Here is a 24,525-nt window from a genome sequence, read left to right on the forward strand (position 1 = left end):
TCCATGGGCTCTTCCATCTTTCACAGAATGACTGATTGAGTTGTTGTCACATTGCGTCGTTCTAACACTGGCTCTCCTGCCTCCTTAACTTATCCCTATAAGGTCTGTATGATTACACTGGCCCACCTAGATAATCAGGAAAATCTCCCTCTCTCAAAATCAGCTGATTAGCAACCTTAATTCCCCCTAATCGTGCATGTTACATATTCATAGGTTCTGTGGCATAGGACTTGGATACCTTTGGGGGCCATCATTATGTATACCACCTCACCTCTAAAGAGGAAAATGACTCAGACACTCTTGCCTCACCTGTGAAATGGAAGAGGGGAGGAAGGACAGGGCCGTGGCATTTGTGGAGATCATTCTGATGGAGAACCAGAGCCCAGCACCACACCATGGTGATCACTCACACTTATTCCTAGAATTCAGATGGAGCCCTGCTGTGGAGTTTATGACCAGCTGCCTAACCAAACAATTCTTATTTGCAGCAGGAAGTTTTACTTAAACTCTAGTCATAAGCACTCAAATTTGAAAATTTCAGGTCAGTCACGTTAGATTAAATTTTCTATATTTTCATCTTCCTATTGTTACCTTATTGATGTTTCTTTAAGTTAGAATTTTTATTTCCATTTCTTACCGACTTTCATTTATTAGAATCAGAATTACAGTAGTATTTCTCAGTGAAACATCTATTTATCTCAATAGATCATGAAAACATTTCAAATGACTTGAGGTTTTATTCAGTTTTTAAAATATTTTAGGGGCACCTATGTGGCACAGTCGGTTGAGTGTCTGACTTCAGCTCAGGTCATGATCTCATGGTTCATGAGTTAGAGCCCACTTCAGATCTTCTGTTCTCCTCTCTTTTACCCTCCCCCACTCGCACTCTCCCAAAAATAAATACTTAAAAATACATATTAAAATATTAAAATAAGGCAACACAGTTCAAAAGGTGTATGTGTGTGTATTTGTTTTGTATTTCAGTGCTGTTTGTTGGGGCCAGACATGGTAACATTTCCCATTCAAGGGCTGGAAGCTAAAAAGCTTTTGAAACTGAATCACTGCGTAAGCCTTTTGTGGAAAAAAAAATTATTTATATCTCTTTTAAAATTATGCGGGGCGCCTGGGTGGCTCAGTCGGTTGAGTGTCTGACTTTAGCTCAGGTCATGATCTCACGGTTCGTGGGTTCAAGACCCGGATCGCGCTCTGTGCTGACAGCTAGCTCAGAGCCCGGAGCCTGTCTTCAGATTCTGTGTCTCCTTCTCTCTCTGACCCTCCCCTGCTCATGCTGTCTCTATCTCTCTCTCAAAAATAAATAAAAACATTTTTTAAAAATTATGCAAAAATTTTGAAGAAATTTACTGTCCAGGCTTAGCACTTAGCTAATTTTTACCTAATGCATAAAAAGAAAGTTTATACATTGAAGTACATAAAGGTTACAGTATGAAAAGTAAATTATAGGAAATGTCAAAATCAAATGTGGCTAATATCATTTTGGGCTGGAGTAGGTTCAGGAAGAGCTATGTGGATCAATTAGGGCTTGTAATTGAGCAATTTATTAGGGGGGGTAGTACCTGATATTTTAAATCATATGATTTACTGTGAATTATGAAGAACTAACAAATGAGTTCTGTGTACAAGACTGACAAAAAATGAGGGGTACACTACACTAAAATTTAGAATTGAAACAGTGTATATTGAGGGCTGTGCTTTTAGGCTTTATAAAGACTTTTTTCATCAAAGTGTTCTAGGTCTAGGAATACCTATTCTTAAAATGACAGTTTTCTGAAAAGACTCAACAAAAGAAGAGATGGAAAATTGTTTCATATCCTATGGTTATACTGCTGGAACTAGTTCTTTTTTATGTGAATGATAATCAAAGCTAATCTTCTCAAAGCTTACTCGCTATCTGACTTTGTGTTTACACTAAATGATTAACTTAATTTTTCCTGTCCCCGGGAGCTGAATGTGGAGAGGAACCCTAAGTGTCCACTGCTATTTCCTGGTGGAGTAAAGTCTAAAATGAGAGGATAGTGGGCAGAAATAATTTAATAAAGACAGAATAGGAGCTAAAGTTAGGTTTTGTTGTAAGTTGGGTGGAGAGTTAACTGATGCAGCAGTGGGTGGACGGATGGTAAGACTACATTCATGCCACAGGAAATCTGGGAATGACTTGCCTATGACTTCTTTCCCGTTTTCATGATAACTTCTTCAGTAAACTCAGAGAAAACAGGCAAAATGTACTACAACTCAATGATAAGGTAGGAGGGCAATATCCTGTGTAGAAATGGTACTATGTTCTTAAAGAATCAGATTTATTTCTGGACAGCGACCTTTTTAAAAGCAATACATCGTTCTCCATCCAACAAATGCCTGCCGTGGCCAATAATATGTTGGCATGTCCATTTTCAGCTGGTAGTACAAAATAAATGAAAGCCAAGGACATTACAATTGGGAGGGAAGAAGAACTATTATTTAAAAGGCTTTTAAATGATGTCACTATATATTCTTTTAACAACATCCTCTAAAAGCCTTTGAACAAATAGTCCCTTCCTCCCTCAGTTGTTAACAAAGACTGTACTAGGGACTGTTCTTTAAAAGGCTGTTAAATGGTGATACTATATTTTTTAACATCAACATCATTTAGAAACCTTTTAGAGAACGGTCCTCTTCACCCACATCTAACAGAGAGGGGAAAAAAGGACATGGGGGAAGGAATTACTTTTTTAAAGGCCTTTGGATGGTACTATCAATAAATACAGCAATTTTGCTTTAAAAGCCCTTCTCCAATGGTGATTCAGCTTTTTGATATGTACTTCTAACCTGATGACCCTATGTTACCTGACAGATTGGTGTTTTAACGTTGACTGAAAACTCAATTTACTAATAATCCCAATAATGCCTTTATTGAACAGTTTAAAAATCAATTTCACATATACAATCTCTTTTTGTCCTCACAAGAACTCAGTGAAACAGACAGGATATGTATAATTAGCTCCATTTTACAGAAGAAAAAAACAGAAGCTAAGTGACGCTGTGATTTAGGTCAGGTCTCACTTCCAGTGCATGGCTGAGTTGAAACTCTAACCCATGTCCCTTACCTTCTGGCCTAGTGTCCCATCCAGGTGCCTCGGGTTCATTGCTTTTTTTGTTTTTTTCTTAAGTAATATTCTGCATTGGTCCTTGCAACGTGTTCAAATTCTAAGAATTAACTCCTTACAACTAGAATAAAAGTGGGATTCTCTAATTTCATTGCTAAAGATAGCTATGTAGATAATAGAGGTCTTATTAATGCTGTAACACTGATGAAATAAATATAAAATATCTCAGAGCATAGGAGTTAGTCTTCCTCTGATGTTACAGCATTCAGACTTCTCTTGAGATTCCTTTGCTTATTGATGCTTACGAAATTATCACTTGAAATCCACTTACACATGCCTAGTTTATTAGAGAACTGATATTTTAAACATAATTCTAATCTCATTTTATTGATTTGCTTTCAAAACTTCTTTTGACTAGAGGTACTCAATCACAATTAAGATCATATTTAAGATAGTTTCCTCAATTATTAATCATCTTTGGAAAGAAATAAATACTGGCTTTTCCTATTTCCTGTAGTTCTCTGAAGGAGAGAAGAAAATCTCCCCAACAGTTTGCACGACTGATCTTTTTTTTTCCTTTTATTATAAGGAGTATTTTGTATTTATTAAAAAGGGAATTATAGCTTATTGCTCGACAGAAATTACACTTAAAAACATTAAATTCCAGTCTTAGTTCTGCCACTGTTTTTTTAATCTGTGCAAATATTATCTTTAATAATAATAAAAGCACACTTTCATATGCAATATCTGACTATATCCTTTTTTTTTTTTTTTTTTTTTTGAGAGAGAGAGAGAAAACAAACAGGGGAGGGATAGAGGGAAAAGGAGAAAGAGAATCTTAAGTAAGTCCCATGCCCAGTGCAGAGCCTGATGCAGGGCTCAAACCCACAAACGGTGAGGTCATGACCTGTGCCAAAATCAAGAGTCTGACGCCTAACCAACCGACTGAGCCACCCAGGCACCCCTCTCACTATATCCTTTTCAAATCCAGTGAATTAGGTAGTGTTACCATTTATTTTACAAATTCAAGCTCAGAGAAGCTAATTGATTTTCTTTTCACCAAGTAACCTGAAGGGCTGCTAACTTAAAATCCAGTGTTTTCTTTCTTAACCACTGCTAACCATAAGTCTGCTTGACAATAAGAAAGCCATAGCCTTTGTTGCTTCTGAAGAAAAATGGTTCACATGTCAAAAATAGGGATAAGCTGAGCATACATGAGCCAGTGCCAGAGTACAATCACCTAGACCCTAATCCCAGGACTTGATCCAAAAAAATTCATAGCCAAGTGACTTTAATGAAGAGAAGCTGGGCTCATCAGTGGGCTTTGCTACCAGAGACATGAACTCCAAAGATGCTTAGGTTCCTATGTTATAAATCAAGTTCTTCTTCCCATCCCTACCTCCTCACTGAAGAATTTAAAATATTTATGCAGAGATCGGGAAAAAAAAATATGTGTGTGTGTCTTCTGATGGTCTCAAAGGACCTCTTCCCATCCTCACACTGTCAAGAATTGCTGAGCTACTTGTGGTATGTCTGGCATCTGTGATGTGAAAGGGTACTTTCTACCCGTATCAGATTCAGAGAAGGCGTTCCTAGAGGGACCTGTTATTTAACATTAAAGCAGCCATAATAAAACTGACTTTCCAATTTGTGTATCAACTAAGACATAACTTCTTTTCCTTCCTCTAGGACTTCATCTAGATGAGATCCATATCCTTCTGTCCCCTAAGTTACAATTCATTTAAGTGGAAGCAGCATGGCCAGTGTTTAGATGGAGTGGTCCCATCTGTAAAATATGTAGAACAGCTACTAATTTCTCTCACGTACTTCTATAAAATATTATTATATAGCCTAGTTTTTCTCTGAGAATCACCATTTCTGTCTCCCTGTCCTACTGGAAATATTCTCAGCATGACCTCACTCATAATGCTCTGTACTTCTGTCTTTGATGAAATCATTTATTACAAGCAAGGTTATTTATGTGAAGCTCCCCAAGTGTTACTTCTAGGTCATTCCCTTGTCATCCTCATACTCCTTCTTCTCTTGAGGCACATCCCATCTTACCCTACCTTCTTCCCTTCCTTCTCATTCTCATCTTGGAATCTCTTACTCACTACCCGTGTTCAGTGAAGATCTTGGCATCTTACATATAATTTCTCCAGCTCACCATTTTCTGGGAGAGCTCCATGTACACATTAGCAACCTGTGCAGCTGTAACCTCACAGCCTGTTCATCTGTTCAATTCTGGTAACTTTCGCCTGTACTAGATTTCAGCCCCACATGCTTATCTCCACTCTGAAATCTTGTCTTACTTCCTTACTTGTGCCTGTCATGTTCCTCAGGCCCCTCATTCCTCTGGATTTGTTTTATGCTTAGCCTAGGTTTATAACACCCTGAAAGATAAATAGTAGTTTCTTCATTTCACAGATGTGAAAACTGAGGCCTAGAGCATAACTTTTCTAGTGTCGTAGGGTGAAGTAAGGATTGTTAGGCTGCACAGCCAGAGTTTCAGCTCAAGTCGATCTGACTTCAAAACCTGGCACTTTCCACCAGTTTGCTGAGCACGTAAGGGAGGTACACCTTAGGAAAATGATTTCTATAGGATTGTGGGGTACAGATCGGAGTGTATGAAATCTAAAGAAAAGGAGACCAAGGTGCCTGGGTAGCTCAGTCAGGTAAGCATACAATTCTTGATTTCAGCTCAGGTCATCATCTCACAGTTCGTGGGTTTGATCCCCGCCTTGGACTTTGTGCTGACAGTGTGGAGGCTGCTTGAGATTCTTTCTTTCTCCCTCCCTCTCTGCCCCTCCTTGCATCAGTCTCTCTCTCTCTCAAAATAAATAAACTTAAAAAATGAAGACAGAGAGACCAAGTTGAATGGGGAAGCAGAAGTAAGAGAGGAAAAGCTTAGGAAGGACACCAAATTGTTAATTATGGTTGAATCTGAGGGGAGTTTTATTTATTTGTCCACATAGTTTGAAATTATTTTCAATAATATACATTACTGTTGCTGTTTTAAATAAGCATTTTTTAAAATGCTTTAAGTGTGAATGATGACCTGAACGAAGCTGGTGGCAGGTGGACAGTAAAGAAGGAAGTGAATGCAAGGGACTTCAAACTTGTCAACTAATTGTTGAAAGTAAAGAGGGTGTCGAAGATAACTCAAGGTTCTGAGTTTGGTTACAATGGAAAAGGGCACTAACATTTTCTTGTTTATGTTATGTCATTGATACTATCAGAGAAAGCAACAGAACTACTAAGGTCATACGATAATCGTATCTTTATTCGATAACACATAATTGTTTTGTACTTACATTAAATATTCTGGTTCTAATGAATTTTATTGGAGCCATTTTTGCTAAACACTTTGAAAACCCTTAGCACCCTTAAACCAAAATTCAGAAAGGAAATAAAAAAAGAATAGGAGAACATACCTAAGAATAGAAAAACATGACTTTATCCATGGTTCTGGATCTGTTTTTTCATGAAAGTAGTAAGTAAAAGAACATGCACATCATTCTGGATCTCAGATTTATATAAAGCATTAAATGTATCGATAGTGAAGCTTATAGATTTACCTTTGAAGAGGAGAAAAAATAGCATATTATTAGAAGGTAATTTCCCCCTCATCTCAACACCCATATGAACTGAATGTATCCGATCATAGGCGGTCAGCAGACTTTTTTAACAGGCCAGGTAGTAAATATTTTCAGCTTTGCAGGCCACAGCCCTCAGCTCTACCACTGGAGTGTACAAAGCAGGCATAGACAATATGTAAATGAAGGAATATGGTTGCGTTCCTGACAGTGGACTGGATTTGGTCCAGAGGTTGAGGTTGCTAATGTCTGCTTAACAGAAGTAAGATACTCATTAAATGTTTGTTGATAATATATTCATATCTTTCTGCAGACATATTTTTTTACAATATGTATTATTACCAAAATAAAAGGTAAAAAGTCTCACATACTGTTTAGTAAAATAAAATATGAGAAATGAACATGATTACTTTCTGGAATACCTAAATTTACATATGTAAGAAGGAGGTTAGCTTTAGAATTATAAACCATTTATTTAAAGTAATATTTGATGGCGGCACCTGGGTGGCTCAGTCCGTTAAGCGTCTGACTCTTGGTTTCAGCTCAGGTCATGATCTCATGGTTCGTGGCCAGCCCTTCATCAGGCTTCATGCTGACAGTGCAGAGCCCGCTTGGGATATTCTCCCTCCCTCTATCTCTCTCTCTCTCTCTCTCTCACCCCCCCTCGCCCACCTCTCAAAAGAAATAAACTTATTTTAAAAAGCAGTATTTTATGGAAGATGGACATATATACTTCCTTGAGTTTATGTTTATAGTTAGAGCTAAGAGTTAAGAAAATTTGCCCTCCCCCCTCCTTTTTTTCAATCTGTACTAGATAATGGTGCCAATACTGTGGGTTAAAAGTAAAATGGACTCACTGTCTACAGTTTACTAGGTAAATAAAACAATACTACAGCTTTCTGCATTACAGCTCTTATCACTTAAGACATATTGGTTAAAATGCTCATTTTAAACATGAAACTGTATCTCTGTTGTACCTGTTCAGGTCATTTTTATAAATTGTGGATCTAAAAAGATACAGCTATGAAATAAGCCAAACAAAACAAAGCATTATTATATACTACAGATCTTCATATTTTTGAAGTCCAGAAACAGAATAGATTGATGATACTTAAAAATGATTAAGTGACTAAGTGTGGATTAAAGCAGAAAAAGCTGGAAAACATTGTTTTTGTAAAGCTTTACATGGATGGAAGTGTTATCTTTGAAATAGTAATGCATATGTTGAACAAGGTTTATTCTTAGGCACTTACTTGATATTCCATGTTTTATTTTTCAATTCTCATTTAAATTTTATAATTCAATCATTTTGAACGGCTATGTTCAAAAGAAGTTTTACAACTTTAATCTTAATAATCTCAAAAAAAAGCAGACATGCTATGTCATAAAATAACTATTAGTGACTAGTTTGTATCCTATAAATCTAACTTGAGTTGATAATATGGTCCATTACCAGCTAACTGCACAGAGTATTTTTCATTTTACACTCTTCAGTTACTTTTTAGTGAAGTGTTAAAAAATATGAAGCTTTTCTCCTCTCTAAAATTGCACGCTGTCTGTCTGTTATTAGGGAGATAACAGCTCTTATAAATGTTTCAGTAAGCGCTAAGTAGACAGTTATGTGCACTCTCATTCCACGCTTATTTGCTTACTGTAATAAACTGATAAAATATGTGTGGTTTGTCTCTGTGTATCTACAGGCATCATGAGTCACATAGATTTCCTTTAGAAATAATGTTGTGTCTGCAGAATTGATTGGTTATTTTCATAAACCATCTAAAAAGTACACAAACGACTTTTATTATTTAAACATATGCTGTGTAAAGATTTGTAGAGGATATCTCATTGTTACTTGATGCTTTTTGTTCTGTTAACTCTGGAAGGAGGCTTTTTATTTTAGAATTATTACAGTAACTGAACTAATTACCTCCTCAGGAATCATAGTGAAGATAAGCCGTATCATTTGTTTATGATGCAGCTAGCTTTTTAATTCTTGGAACATTATAGTTAAATAATTAAATCAAAACTAATGATTTCAAGTATTGTCTTTTATAGTATCCAGCCTTTGCAAGTTTTCTATAAGTTTTAATATTTAATGAAAATAGTGCTTTTATCTTAAGCTTGATATTCTGAGAATGGTTGATTGTATCATAGAAGTCCTAATTAATAAGTTGTTCTTTGTGTGTGCCTTTTGGAAATACAGTATTTTTTGTTTATTTACAATTACATGTACACGTAATAGAAAATTTCCAGTCAAGTCATATCCTAAAACCAACAAATATTAATATTGGTAATCTCCACTTATCATCACCTCAGTGTGCCCCAATGAGACTGTTTTATTTGTAGTCACAGTGTTATTTATAATTGAGCACTCAGCATCAAATAAAGCATACTTATGACCAACACTAGAGGTACATTATATGCAAACCTCTGGATTCATCTAAAATACTAAAATTATGCTTTGAATCCTGAAAATGGTTAAAATTATGCTTTGTACATTGAACATAAAAGTAGGGAGTAAATGGGGAGACCAATAATAAACATAACAAATAAGCAAATTATGTTGTTAGGTATTAAGTAGCTATGGGAAAAGAAAAATGGGGAATCAGATGGAAGACAGGCAAATGGCTTAAGCCTCATTAAGAAGGTAACAATGGAGTCATTGTGAGTATCTGGAGGAAGGGCATTCCAGGAAGAGGGAACCAATACCAAGGGCCTATGGTGGGAGCAGTACTGGTGTGTACAAGGAATAGCAAGGAAATTGGGGCGGCTCGAGCAAAGTGAGTAATGGGCTCAACATTAATGGGAAATGAGATCAAAGAAATGAGGGGGATAAGCCAAAAGGAACCTTAAGGGCCTTTATAAGGATTTTTGGCTTTTCAAGTTCAGTGAAATTGGGAGCCATTGGAGGGTTTTGACCAGAGGGATGACATATTTGTAACTTTATTTTAACTGATTCCTTCTGGCTATTGTGTCTAGTCTGTGCTCGGTAGGGTACAAGAGTAGAAACAGGGAGAACGATTAAAAGGCTGTTGAAATAACCCACATGTGGAATGATGGTAGATCAGACCAGGATGATAACAGTAGAATAAGAAGTGGTCAGATTTTACGTAGTTCATTCAGGTGATTATGGATTTCTCCCTGATTCCTTCCTCAGATACCAGCTATGACTTTTCTATTTTCTTGCTATACTAAGCTTATTGCTGTCATGGCATTTATCACACTGGTTGATTTACTTAGCTTTCCCCAGCTAAACAATAAACTCCTTGGGGACTGGGATACTCTGACTTTGTCTCTGTATCCTATTCCATAGTATAGTGGTTGGCACAAATAAGTGAATGTTAGTTGAAAGAGTAAGTTATGATTAGTAATTACTTTGCATTTGAAATAGTGATGATTTTAAGGGGCAGGGAGCTCTGGAATACTCAAATATTGGACAAGACCACCTTTCTCCCCAAGATGCCCATGGGACATATAGAGTCAGAGAACAGAGAAAGGCCCCGTGATACCTTATTATTAGCAGGGGCTTTGCTCTCTAACCTCACTGTAGAACTCCATTGAGTTAGGATGGCCACATCAAGGACTCCTCTTTCCTGCTGAAGATGGGACTAAGTACTCTTGAACCAAAAGCAAGTTCTTAGATTGAACCATATGAATTGCTAATTCAACTGTTATGATCTGTAGAATTGATAGATTCATATGGTTCAAGCTATTAGAGGCCATATCTGACTCTCTGATCTCTCCATTCCGTATCAACCAGGGCTTTAGGAAAAGAGGCAAGAGAGCACATTCTCCCACTAGTTTATTCCCTGCTCTCCAAATAATGTCATGAAACCGGACTACTCCTGACCAGTAGTTGGTTGGGAAGTTAAAAGATAGAAACCTAATTTGAACTAGCTTAACCAAATTTAAAAAAAAAAAAAAGGAAGAAGGAAGTTCTAGGAAGGAAGGCTAGAGTATTTCACAAAAACAAGCTTCAGCGAGGGGTAGGAATGTGTCGAATTCAAAAACTATAAAGCCCAAAGATACCAGCAGGACACTCTGTCTCTCACCCATGCTTTTCTTAGATTCTGCTTTATTTCTTCCTGAAAAGTATGGCAGGAAATATGTCCACAAACATTAGAGTTTTAAATCGCAGAATTTTAGCCTCTTGAGAGAGACAGGCTTGACTTCCCAGGCCCTGAATCCAAAAATCTGGAGAAAGAGATACATTGGACCAGGTATCTGTTCCTGAACCAATTAATTGCGGTCAGGTCGCAAGGTGGTATCAGAACATGCGCGCTCCATCCAGAACTGATGGTGGCAGCGCTCCTGGAACATGGTAGAGTGTGTTAAGCAGACAATCCCATACATAACCCTACAGGGTAAAGCACTATATAGAAGCCTCTCTCAAAGGGCACGACTTCAGTCATGAATTAGATAAAAGCAACCCTGAAATATTTTAATTATTTTTATTCTTTAGTGTCATAGAACATATTTGACGTCAGCTATCAGAACATCTCATGATAACTTAAGAAACTCATAGAAACAATCAGATCATAGCATGGACTTTCAAAAATCAAAATTAAATGAAAAAAGTAGTTTCTACTTTGTGAAGTAGTATTTTCATTAGCAAAGCCACTATCTCCTATGGTGCTACTCTGCATACTCCAGAAAGGCACCCTTGAATGTAAGCTAGATTTTTTTAAATGCTTTTTTTATTTATTTCTGGGAGATAGAGACAGCATGAGCAGGGGAGGGTCAGACACAGAGAGAGACACACAGAATCTGAAACAGGCTCCAGGCTCTGAGCTAGTTGTCGGCACAGAGCCCGACGCGGGGCTCGAACCCACGAACTGTGAGATCATGACCTGAGACGAAGTTGGACGCTTAACCGACTGAGCCACCCAGGCGCCCCTTACGTAAGTTAGATTTTAAGCCCATGTCCACCCCTCAGTCAGTTGCCACTTCACATCTGTTTTATGATAGTCTTAATAAGAATTAATTTAGCTGTTTAGAGTTAAACGAATGTGGAAATGTTCACTGATCAAAACAAAATGAGTGTCAAGAACTGTGAAGGATATGAGATACTACTCTACTTGCAAGTAAACAAGTTGCCTAAGACAATTTCATGGATACTGGTGAAAGACATGAGACTCCTGTCTCAAAGATAAGGGGCAGTTTATTACAGCAATAGCAGTAGCCAGAGTAACCTCATCTGCGCTGCTTCTCTGAGCCCCAGTTCCCACAGGGTGATATGATGAAGGCCAGGTGATGACTCCGCATGTAGTGTTTTGCTTTACAAGGAGAGGAACCGTTACAGAAGATAGAAAGAGCTGTTAGCAAATCTGCCCAAACTGTGCCTCACCATAAAACATTTTCCTGTTTCCAAAGGCTGTTTGCTATACAAACATCCTTGAAAAGATTTTGAGTAGCCAGATTAATACCTTTGCTCAGAAGACATTCAAAAACATGGAAGACTGTGGAGAATGATTTCCCAACAACAAGAGAGGCAGGGGAGGGGGAATATGTAACATCTGTGCCCCTAGATCCTGGGCCAGCACACTTTTCCTGCAAAGGGTGCAGATAGTAAATACGTTTGTAAATAGTAAATATGGTAAGTACTCAGCTCTACCATTGCAAAGCAAGCATCAACAATATGTAAATGAATATGACCGTGTTCCATACACTTGATAAGCAGGAAGCCAGCCACATGTGACTTGTGCACTGTAGTGTGCCAGCCCTTACCCAAAATTACCTCTTTTGTTCGTACTCGCTCAGTATCTGCCTGTTTTCCTAAATGTAATCCCTCATTTTCACAGCCCAAATCTAGATCTTTCTGTAACTAATTTATTACCTTTTATTTTGTATGCTTAGTAAGATTATTGATATTTATAAAATGTGAAGTCAGAAAAGCCATTCCCAGTGTTTAGTATCTTAGAATAGAAGCTGCCACAGATCATCTATGTTTCTGGAGTATAGATACTTGATATACAAAATATCGAACGAAAACCTTGTTTTTCCATCAGGATTAATTGTATTGCATCTGGAAATTTTTGAAGGGTTTATGGAACCTACTGGTTTTATTGGACAAAATGTCACCTATGTAATTCATCTAGGTAGTAGAGGAACTAGATATCACAGATAACCTTTGAGGATTGTCAGGGAGGACCTTTTTTAGATGTTGAATTTATTAGAGTGCTTCTTGAACTTGACTGAGTGTGGATAGAATGAGGGGAGAAAAGTATGTATTTCTTTCTTTGCACATCCATTAACATCTTTTTAATGATTATAATAAAGGTGCAGAATTTTGAGACAGGGTAGAAAAAAAGATATTTGGACCGTGTGTCCCAGGGTAAGACCGAGAGAGAATCAATAAACCAACCGAGACGTAGATAATCTCATGTGACTTAGGGTGTAAAGCTCCTTATATTTCTAAGCACCTTATATGATGTTTAAGTGCATATTCCTAGCTATGTGTAAACCAAACTCCTGCTTCCGTTCTGCTGCTCCACGCTTGCCTCTGTCCAAATTTGAGCTTCATTTTGTCATATTATGTGTTGCCCAAACTTTAATCAGTTTTCATAGAGGAAAAACTGACTGCATCAACATGTATTTAATGACTTAATGACACTTGTGTGTCTGCAACAATGAAGAAAATAAAATAAGAATTACTGTCTCCGGTATGTTATCATCTCATTAAAGGAATAAACATAAGATACTGAAAAATGTTAATTATCCAGTTAAGAGCTTGTGTTTAAGGTTGATTATTTAGCCTCAGTGACATGAGAATTTAAGATTTTTTTCAGGTAATAAATTTATAAATATTATACATATATATATACTAGTGCAATCATACACAACAATTTCTATATCTTTTTGCTTCTTTTTATGATGTCCATTATATCTGTAAATGAATGTTCCCAGCTAGGGATTGCTGTCTTGGATATGCTGATAAACTCTCCAGAATTTGTAAGGGAAATTGAACTTAGTGTGAGCATTGAAACAGAAGATTTTTGAAAATAATTTTTTAAGTTTGTGTATTTATTTTGAGAGAGTAGAGAACCAGAGGGGGAGGGGAGGGGCAGAGAGACAGGGGGACGAAGGATCCAAAGTGGACTCTGCACTGACAACACAGAGCCCTTTGTGGGGCTCTAACTCAGTAACCTAAAGATCATGACCTGAGCTGAAGTTATGCTTAACCAATTGAGCCACCCAGGTGCCCCTGAAAATATTTTTTTTACATGAATAAGAACCTAAGTTCAGAAGTGGAAGTGCTTTGAAAACTTAAAATACTAGATTATTTTCATCATCAAAAGGCCAAAGTAGAATGCACAGTAGGCCAGTTGGCCCATTATTTTATATAGCCAAAATTTAAAATTCACTCATTTTAAATTATTGTATTTTATAAATTCTTGTGCATTTTTAAGATGATTATTATAAATTGCTCAGTCTTAAAAATTGAGCTTTTGGAGAAGAAATACTGTATTTTAATGGTGCTTAGAAAACACTGCCTATCATGTTGTATATATGATATTTAATTCTTGGATTTTTGTTGATGAATCTTAAATTACTAATATTATTAAGTTGTAATGTCATCAGGTATCAGTGGCATGATGAAAGTATTGAATAGGTTAATATGTATTCACAATTAAAATAGAAAACCTTGCTTAGGAGAGTACACTTGTTAGGAAAAAATCTTGTTTAGGCCTGTTTAATTACAAATTGATTTTTTTAAAAAGCTTGCTCATGTCAGGTCAAGCTACTTGCAGTACTTTGACTTTGAATGGAAAGATAGCCATCACATGATTTTAGAAAGGACGGTGTTTCTTCATTTAATATGCTCCTCTGATTCCATTCAGAATTGAGGGGAGAGTTTAACTAAAAGAGGCAAAGCTCAATGGAACGATACAGACAGATAATTAGCCAAGAAAATACTGATGGTAGTGAGGGAGTGATAAAGGACACTTTGTTTTGCCAAATAATTGAATCATATTGTAGGATTGTAAGAAATAAAACAATGTGGTACTGGTTTAACAGTTCAATCAAGAACCACAAATATCTCCCAAGTATGTAATAATCAGAACATTTGCATTTACAAGTCACTAAGGAAGCTCAGAGTAGGGAAGATCTTTTTAATTATCAAAGCGAAAGAAGAAACCACCTTGAAGGAGATCATAGTTTTCATTTTATAGTGAAAGAAATGCAAGGTAAAAAAAGTTCAAGGAGCTGAGATTCGAAATGAAGGTGCAAGATGCTCATTCTTGGTAGATGATACCATCTAACAGTTCAAAAACCTGAGAAAAATCAACTGACAAATTATTAAAACTAATAAGCAAGATGCCCAAATGTAGTGTACATAGGGAAAAACTAACAAAAAAGTTTAAAAACTCAAAAAAATTTGAATATATGACAGCTTATTCTCTTCCTTTTTTAAATGTATTTTTCAAATTTACATCCAGGTTAGCATATAGTGGAGTAATGAATTTCAGTAGTAGAATCCAGTGATTCATCCCCTACATGTAACACCCAGTGCTCATTCCAACAGGTGTCCTTCTTAATGCCCCTTTCTCATTTACTTATTCTCTTATTAGGTATATGTTGTCAAAATATTTTAATATACGTTGCAGAGTATAGAAAAAATTTTAATGCTGTTTTGAAGGCATTTTCTTTACTTTTTTATATAATTTCTGATTTAATATCTGTGAGTATGATGTTTGTTATTGTGGTTTATAAAACAGGAGTTCATATCCTACAATTTTCAAAGAGAATAACTATATTTACTAATTCATCTTTCTTTGTTTTTCCAATGTGCAACAGGTCAGTGCTCCTGTGTTTGTACCAGTGAAAACTCATGTGCTACTTCATCGAATGAGTGGAAAAGGACTGGCTGCCCATTATTTCTTTCCAAGACAACCTTGTATTTTTGGTGATAAGATGGTCTCTGTACAAATAACACTGAATAATACTACTGATCGAAAGATAGAAAATATCCACATAGGGGGGAAAAAACTTCCTATAGGCATGCAAATGCATGTGTTTAATCCAATAGGTAAATATTAATTCTCATTTAAAACGTTATATTCGATAATTAAATACATTTATTTTAAAAGTAAAGTAGAATACATATTATTTTATTGACTATATTTGTTAGTATAGTCAGTTTACATTTCTTTTCTCTTTTTAAACCGAATTTATCATACAAGATGAATACACGTCTTTGCCCTTAGGGAATTGGGTGCCAGCAATGATAACATGTACCAGTATTAATGAAAGGATGGACCTGAAGAAGTAAAATTGCCTCTCATTTTACCTGTCTTCATCACTTTCTCTCAGTTTCTCTTCCTGGCCAACTTCATTCCCTGCTTGAGTTTAGTCTTCCTTTTTGAATAATATCTCCCCTTCCCTGTTTCCTTTTACATCCCATAAATAGCAAAATGAGAGGAAAGGCTGAGAGGATTTATACTACTCTGTTTGTCTTCCTTTCCAGGTATACAGTATAAAGTAGCCCATATTAGGGGTACCTGGGTGGCTCAGTAGGTTAAGCATCTGACTCTTGATTTCAGCCCAGATCATGATCTCACAGTAAGTGAGATCGAGCCCCGTCTCAGGCTCTGCACTGACAGCACAGAGCCTGCTTGGGATTTTCTCATTCTCTCTGCCTGTCCATTGAGTGCACACACTCTGTTGATCTCAAAATAAATAAATAAACTTAAAAAAGTAGTCAGTAGTATATTACTAGTATTTATACACATCATGTTTTAAAATATTTTTAATCTTTTGCTACCATTTAGAAATTAGGATGTTTTGAAGTGCCTGGCTGATGCAGTCAGTTAAGCATCCGCTTTGGCCCAGGTCATGATTTCATGGTTGATGAGTTCAGGTCCTGCTTCAGATACACTCGAACCCTGCTTCAGGCTCCACACTCTCTCTCCCTCTCGTATAAATAAACTTAAAAAAAAAACTCTTTAAAAAGAAAGAATTTTAAAAGATAGAAATCAAGATGTTTTTACATTTAAAAACCCACAAATCTCACTTTTCTTGGAAAAAGGCACACAAGATCTGGCAGTACTGGGCCTTTATTCCAACATACAACACCACCAGTTGAGGTAGAGGAGGCTGTCCCTGAGATGCAGCCTGTGCTTTCCATGTGGCCTCTGTGCTCATTACATCATATTGTCTCACCAGCTGTCATCTTCTTCCATTTTTTTTAACTATTTTGCCCAAAATACACCTTTTGAAAATTAAGTATAACAATTGTGTGTTACTTTGAGTTTAAAGGAATGGAGTAATTAGTGTTTACCTCTATTTTTTCTGTTTGGTAGAAGTGGAAGCAGTCCTAGAGTTTCACTGGGAGAAGCCCCAGGCAATAATATCAATTAAAACTGATAGATGGTTTCTGTCATTGAGTCCTTGAAATATTATCATTGCAAAGTTCCAGATAGTTCCTTTTTATAATACTTTAGGTGAGCAAGGCTTTTAAGCAGGGAACTGTGCCTTCTTTACTCATTATTTCATGTAACTATTCTATTTTTCTTCATCTTCACATGAGCTTTTTGACATTGTTGAATTCTATCCTATAACTTTTCATGAGTCATTCAGCAGAGGAAGTCATTCTTTGTGTTATATTCTTACACAAAGGAATAAAACAATTCCTAACATATGATATATGGTAGATGTTTATAAGCACCCAAAGTAGAGTTAAAGTGACTTGATTTCAGAACCCACTTAATACACTTTTTAAAATAATTTTGTAATTAAGGCACAATTTAATGAATACTGAGTGTCCTCATTTTTATTAAATTATTTTGTGAAGTCATTACATTGCTAAGGAGTTCCAGAATATCCAGAATTTGTGTTCTTTTTTATTGCTTAAAATCCAGCATTTTTTACATAGTTAAAAAATTAGTTTAGTTTAAGAAATGTTAAGCTGCTGATAAATGAATTGTCTGAAGGTTGAAAATGTTATCCAAAGGTTAAAACAGTAGAATAGTATTAACATCTCTTTGAGTTGGCATAATGAGTTGATGAGTTGACCTTTTGTTGGCCTATGTAGACTAGAAGAAATAAATATAATAAATCTCATAGTATGGCCTTAACACAGAAATAAAATATGAACGTATACCATTGCCTCAGTACTAGCCATAGGCTTTTCTTGTCTTTTCTTAGGTAAATTTTTACAACCATAATGTTTTATTCATTTTTTTGGCGTTTTATTGAATACTTTCAAGATACAGAGTTTTTTCCTGTGCAATAACACCCGCCTCCTCTTTTATCAATAGATTACAGTAGAGTTATGGAGTATGATATATCTTAATTAGTCCTCCAAAAATATCTTAATGCAACAAAAAACAAATACTGTATTTTAATCTTTTTTGTGAAATGAGGAAAATATTTAATAAGCACAATAAATTTTAAATTAAATGAAATATTTAATAATATGCGTATGTTACGGAGCCCAGCAGCTTTCTTATTTATCAACAATCTATTTTCTTTTTGCCTATAATATACAGTGACTTTTGTCTGGCTTTTGCCCTGCCTTTAGCATGAAACTGTATTCCCTGCAAGAGTATTAGGCGTAATGTGCCGTGCCGTCTTTCCCAAAGAGACCGAGTATCTACGTGATTTAAAACACACACACACACACACACACGCCTTAGGCACTCAGCACTATATTCACTGGCTTTATGTTAACAGTCGACAAGTTTGAGTTCAGCAAATATTTTACTTGTTACTGTACAAGTGTCACATCAAAGTCTCTGGCAGCCTGTGTGATTTCTTTTTTCATTATTAATGGTGAGGTATGATAGAGCCCATGTTTTTCAGCCATTACTGTATACCCCTTTTATGTATATAGCACTGATCCCGAAGCTGTATCCAAACACAGATGCCTGACTGAGTAAACTTCCCCAATGTAGTAGCCTTCAAATAATATAAATCCATTTTATGAATAATTTTATGCTGATTACTTTGCTCTTGAAGCATTCATATAATAAAACATGCCATTGATCATGAGCTGTCCTCCAGAATTAGTGTGGCGCTAAGCTCACAGTTAATTATCTTAAGACTGAAGATGGTACGAAACTGTGTCAAAGAGTGCTATCAACAAGGCATCTTGAGAACTGTCACTTTGTCAAACGAAATACAAGGATACATGATGTAACGTGATCTAAATCATGAATACCATCATGTTTTGGAGATGACAGCCTTTGCTACAAACATGTCAGCTGCAAACAAGGCCAAACCCCAATATATTTATGGGGGAAGAAAGCATTAAGGATTTTCTATTCATAAAACAATATGACTAAACAGTGTAACTAACAGAGCTGTGAATTGATAAAGTGTAGCTTTAGGAGAAATGCAAGAAAAGTATATTTACAGTTATTTGCTCTATAGTAAAGCCTGTTTGCTAAAGATTTAGGCAGCAAGTTTTCTGGTACTTGTGTGGCATCCTTATAAAGTTTAGGTTTAAAAACAAACGAAATTCAAATCAGTCAGCAAGCCAACATAGATATACCACTAAGAAACTAATAACATTTTAAAATCAGCATCAAACAAGTACCTTCCTCTAAGGCCTGATCTTCATTGAACCTACGAAACATAAGCATACTTCTTAATATATTAAGCTTATCGAATTATTCTTTGTCCTGTCTGTACTGTAATTTCTGTCATGGTTGGTGTTGAGTGGCAAACCATATTTATCAGTAAGCCCTTCGATAGTCATAATATACTGGATTAGAGTATCCTTGCTGAAATAAAACTACATCTAATAAAACATATACAGAATAAAGCTAAGTATAAAGCTGTTCAGTATGACTGCAGTTATACTGAAGACTGAGCAAAGTAGAAATTAAACGCGGATGATTTCTATTGAAATATATTGCATACATAAATATTTGTACTAAATAGGTATATATATAAGATCATTCATTAGTCTGATATATAGCCAAACTTCAGAATCATAAGCAGAATAAAATGTTGTCTTAAGTCTTCTCGTTGTCAACTGAAAAGTACCAGTATTGTCTGTTGACACAGCTGTTTCTCATTCTTGGTTAGTAGAAAAATGAAGCTTCAGAAATTCCAAACCTATAAGATACCATTTTATTTGTTTTTTCATAATAACCTAATCCACTACTAAATATTCTTCCAATAATTCTTTAAGTAATGCAATCAGACTTATTTTTGTTCCAATAATGCCAGTTTTCTTGGCTAATTTCTGGATACAAATTCTTTTTTCAGCTTTGCTTTAATTTGCACTTTTAAATAATGGATTTTTATTTCTCGTTGAAATTTGGGAAATTTTTTAAAATTTACTTTTTATATCTAGAATAAATAGTCCCTCATCATAAGTACATAATTTCTTAAAAGCACCAAGTGAGTCCTTTACAATTGTTCCAAACAGGAATACATTTCTTTCTCACTTTCATTATCTATAAGGACAATATTTTAAAACCTGAAATTTCTCAGGATGAGATATATTTCTGAAACAGATATGTTCTTTGAAGTGTGTGCAGAATTAAGTTGTGGAAAAGAAAGCCTTTGAGCAAAATCCTGAAGTTACTTTATAATTTGCTTTAATGTTCTTAGTTTGAAGTTGTTCTTTTAAGCCATCATTAAATTTGACTGTTTTAACCAAACTACAAACATGATACAAGTTTTCAGAGTTGTGGCTGCCCCTTTTTCACATCCTCCATGGTTTCATGTCTAAATTATCTTATTTCCTAGATTCTCTTGAGCCTGAGGGATCCATTACCGTTTCAATGGGTATTGACTTTTGTGATTCTACTCAGACTGCCAGTTTCCAGTTGTGGTAAGTTCAAGTGTTCTCCTATATTTTATATTACTTGTAAAGGATAGCACATCAAAAAGTGAGCTTTCAACAGCTCTTTTCTTTGAGAGACAAACCATTTTAACAAACATGATTTTCTTTAGCAATATTTAGACTGCCATGGAATAGTTCTACACATTGTTTACAGCATATGTATTTTCAGTATTGTTACCCAGCTAGCCATTCATTACAGTCTGCCATATATGATTGAAATTCAGTTTGTTGGTTGAAGTAAGAAGCTACTGCTAACTGTTATTTTACTAAGTCTATAGTTGTAGAAAATACATGAGGAAAATTCAGGAGAAATTAAAAAACTTTAATTATGTTGAATAGACCAGAGAAGATAAGTTTTGAAATATCTTTTATATTATCTTGAGCCTCTTAAGTGAACAATTATTGATTCTGTCAGTACCTAAAATCCATACATTTTTCCTTTTTACTTTAATTTACAAACTGCCTCTGCTAAAACTTGAAGGAGAACATTTATACAGTTGGCAAAGGTTTCATGCGTGAATACTATTCAAAAGAGATTTTCTAGGATTGCATTTTATTATGGTTACTGGTTTCATATAATGTTTTATATATTTCTGATAAAGTCCAGGAATTATTAGCAAATTAATACAAAGCTATATTCATCCACCTTTAAGAATTTTTTTTGAACTCTATGGGTCGCCTGAGTGGCTCAGTCGGTTAAGCATCCGACTTTGGCTCAGGTCATGGTCTCACGGTTCGTGGATTCGAGCCCCACGTCTGTGCTAACAGCTAGCTCAGAGCTTGGAGCCTGCTTCAGATTCTGTATCTTCCTCTCTCTCTGACCCTCCCCTGCTCACAGCTGTCTCTCTCAGAAATAAATAAAAAACATTTTTTAAAAAGAATTATTTTTGAACTCAACATATGATTTGTTATTTTGATTTGAAATTGCTTTGTTTTTATTCTAAAAAAATTGAAACATTTTATTTATCTAAATGTTAGCTAGTTTCCAACAGAATTTGCTACAATAAAAATCAGCAAGTTTAGGAAATAAACATTTTTAAATAAATGTATAGGTTAAATATAGTGAACTTTTCTTTTCCATATGCCTTTTCAGTTTACCAGTAATTCAGACCTAATATTGTACCATTTATTGCTGAAAACCTGCAATGATGAATATAAGCAATGTAGCATAACACATTGATTTTATGCAGATCATCACCTTTATGTTTTGGGAGGTCTGCTATATTAGTGATATATAAAAACGGATTACTTTTCCTAACATTGCCTAGTAATTGTTTATTATTTTTCTATTAGACAAACAACACAGATCAATATTACTGAGCACAGGACTATGAGTAACATCACTCTAAATAGATTTGCCTCCAACATCAGAGGTATATTCATTTTAATGATTTCAACAATGTGAGCCCAATGACAAAGCTCATGCACCAAGTAAGGACAAAACTAAGAACTAAAAAAATTATTTCTTCTTAACAATTTATATAAAGAACCTGCTAGATTTCTATATAATGAGATGTGTGGGGTCTTTAAATATATTATCATTACAAAAATTTCCTCTGTAATCCATCGGACAAGATTTGCATTTTATCTTTTATAATTAACTTAATACTTTAGGGATAAGTATGTAGGTAGTGTTTGATTTTTTTGTCTTACATTGGGGAGTGTATATGAACAGTTTTTTCTCAGTTTCTTTTAAACTAATTTTAGGGAAGTGATGAGTTTATTTCATATAGAGAATAGACTTAGCTGTTATAAGCATTTACATTAATCTTTTTCTTTTGTGAATATATAAATTATTTTAGATTTTATTAAACACATAAGCATACCAGATCAAAAATTATTTTTTTATATGTTCCAAAAAGAACACTTTGTCTTGCATCAAATGTAATTGATCCTGAAGCAATGTAATCACAATTACTCACTTTCTTAATTGGCCTGCCCAAAATCAGAAAATGGAAACCGATCGACAGTGTTTAAATCAATAGCTTCATAGTAGTGCTAGTGGGGGTAGGGAGATAGCGGTAATGGGTAGATCAATTGGTCTTAGATGCCAATCACTGACTGTGCCTTTTGCATAGTAAATAGCACTTTTTGCTTAGTGATGTGCTGTATTAGTCTTGATAGTTCAATAAAAAGGGGAAAAAACAAGAATGGCTGATATTGAATTTTTTCCTCAAAATACATTATACAAATCGATAGGTAAAATCATGGGTAATAAGAGCATATTTGGTAAGAAGCCTTGAGAAATGCTGGGAACATGTACTCTGAGTCTTTCAGGTATACTTCTATTTATTAAAAGAAAACAAGAGTACAATGATTCTACTTCAGCTCTACATTATTCTATATCATTATAGCTATATGAAGCATATGGATACACAGAACTATTGTATATAGCTATGTGAATACTCAGTAAGTGTTCATGTCTCTTTTTTTGCTTTGAATTGTTTTTCATGTTTTATTTATTTCTGAGAGAGAGAGAAAGAGAGAGAGCGTGAGCAGGGGAGGGTCAGAGAGAGAGAGGGAGACACAGAATCTGAAACAGGCTCCAGGCTCTGAGCTGGCAGCAGAGAGCCTGATGCAGGCTTTAACCTACGAACTGTGAGATCATGACCTGAGCTGAAGTCGGATAGTTAACTGACTGAGCCACCCAGGCGCCCCTTTGCTTTGCATTTTGAATGGTCATCAAAATAATTCCTTGATTAAGTTTATTGAGATTTCAAAATGTATATAGTATACACAAGTATGTGTCTCTCTCTCTAAAAGTCGATGTAGTGCTTAAACAGGTCTCCTGCTTGTGATCAGCAAATATTAATGTGGTAACTAGTATGAAAAATATGTCTTCACTCAAATTAGAGGGTTGAGCAACTAGCATCCACCCCTCTTGTTTGCCCCAAATCTATTTAAAAGACGGAAACACATTATTTAAAAGAGAATGAACACTAAAAACAAAATGAAAGAATGTTATTAGCTGACCAGAAATTGTGAAAAATTATTGGCAGTTAGCAAATGGGAGCATATAAACAATAACAAAATAAAAACCACAGCAAAACACTCATGCAAGAAAACTACAAGATTTGTGGTAAGAGCAAATCTTGCAGAATATCAAGTACAAAGTGAACAAATGAAAAGTTAGAGTAAGACAGTCATCAGGAAATAAAAGAACTACTTCCAGCCTCCAGTTCTCCAGCCTTACTCTAGCAGCAGGCAACATTCACATTTAGTCAGAGACCTAAAAATTACACTGCAGGGAACATGAACTTCTTTCCTTCAAGGACTTGTGGTATGGATGTGGAGTCCTGAGAGAACAGCAGGGTGTTTGAGTTTGTGGGAAGGAGGCAGCCGTGGTCAGAGAGGAGATGAAATGAAGTTCTGTCCAGTAGAGTAGTATTCTCAAGTTCTATACCACAAGAGCAAAGTCAGTCTTACACCTGTTTTTGGAGAGATAAGGCCATTGCCTACTTGCATTTCAACTTCATGTCCGTATAACCAGTCATGCCTCACTCACAAGAAAACTTCAGTCAGCCCACTAGGGGAGAGGAAACCCACAATAATAATACTATGTATCAAGCAATTGGAGTGTGTTAGGCCTTGTTCTAAACACTTGTGTTCAAACTGTTGATTTATTTAATTCTCAGAACAATTCCATTAAGTAAGTAGTATTATCCCATTTTTAGAGGTGAATAAACTGAGGCACAGTAAGAGTAAGAAAATTGTCTAAAATATAGCAAATAGGCAGCAGACCTGCTGTGTGTGTTAATTAAGCTGGTTCCTTCATTATGAATAACAAATAGATTGCTTGGGGGGGACCAGACTTCTGAGGAAAAGTATCAGTTTGGAAGGGAAGACTCAAGGTGACTACAAAGACTCATCACGAAGAGATAAGACAATTTGAAAAAGAAAAGAGAAAACTTTAAAAATTATAACTAATCTGATGCAAGAGACCACTACATCTTTAAAGCAAGAACATATCACTTGCTTTGAAATAGCAATTAGAAAATTTTAAATGAATTTTTGGAGGTTTAAAAAC

At 35.5% G+C, this 24,525-nt stretch overlaps 1 protein-coding gene across 1 annotated transcript in view; it reads left to right on the top strand.

The window, feature by feature from the left end:
- Positions 1–24,525, top strand: part of AP3B1 (adaptor related protein complex 3 subunit beta 1) — a gene marked incomplete at its 3' end in the record, with an annotated part of 255,186 nt that overhangs the window by 215,440 nt on the left and 15,221 nt on the right. The window contains exons 23-24 of the mRNA XM_039247437.1: positions 15,497–15,728; positions 20,402–20,486. Coding sequence (XP_039103368.1) covers positions 15,497–15,728; positions 20,402–20,486 — 317 coding nt within the window. The remainder of the gene's footprint in view (positions 1–15,496; positions 15,729–20,401; positions 20,487–24,525) is intronic.

This window comes from Hyaena hyaena, unplaced genomic scaffold, assembly GCF_003009895.1.
Source record: "Hyaena hyaena isolate Hyena2069 unplaced genomic scaffold, ASM300989v1 scaffold_299, whole genome shotgun sequence".
Lineage (NCBI taxonomy): Eukaryota > Metazoa > Chordata > Mammalia > Carnivora > Hyaenidae > Hyaena > Hyaena hyaena.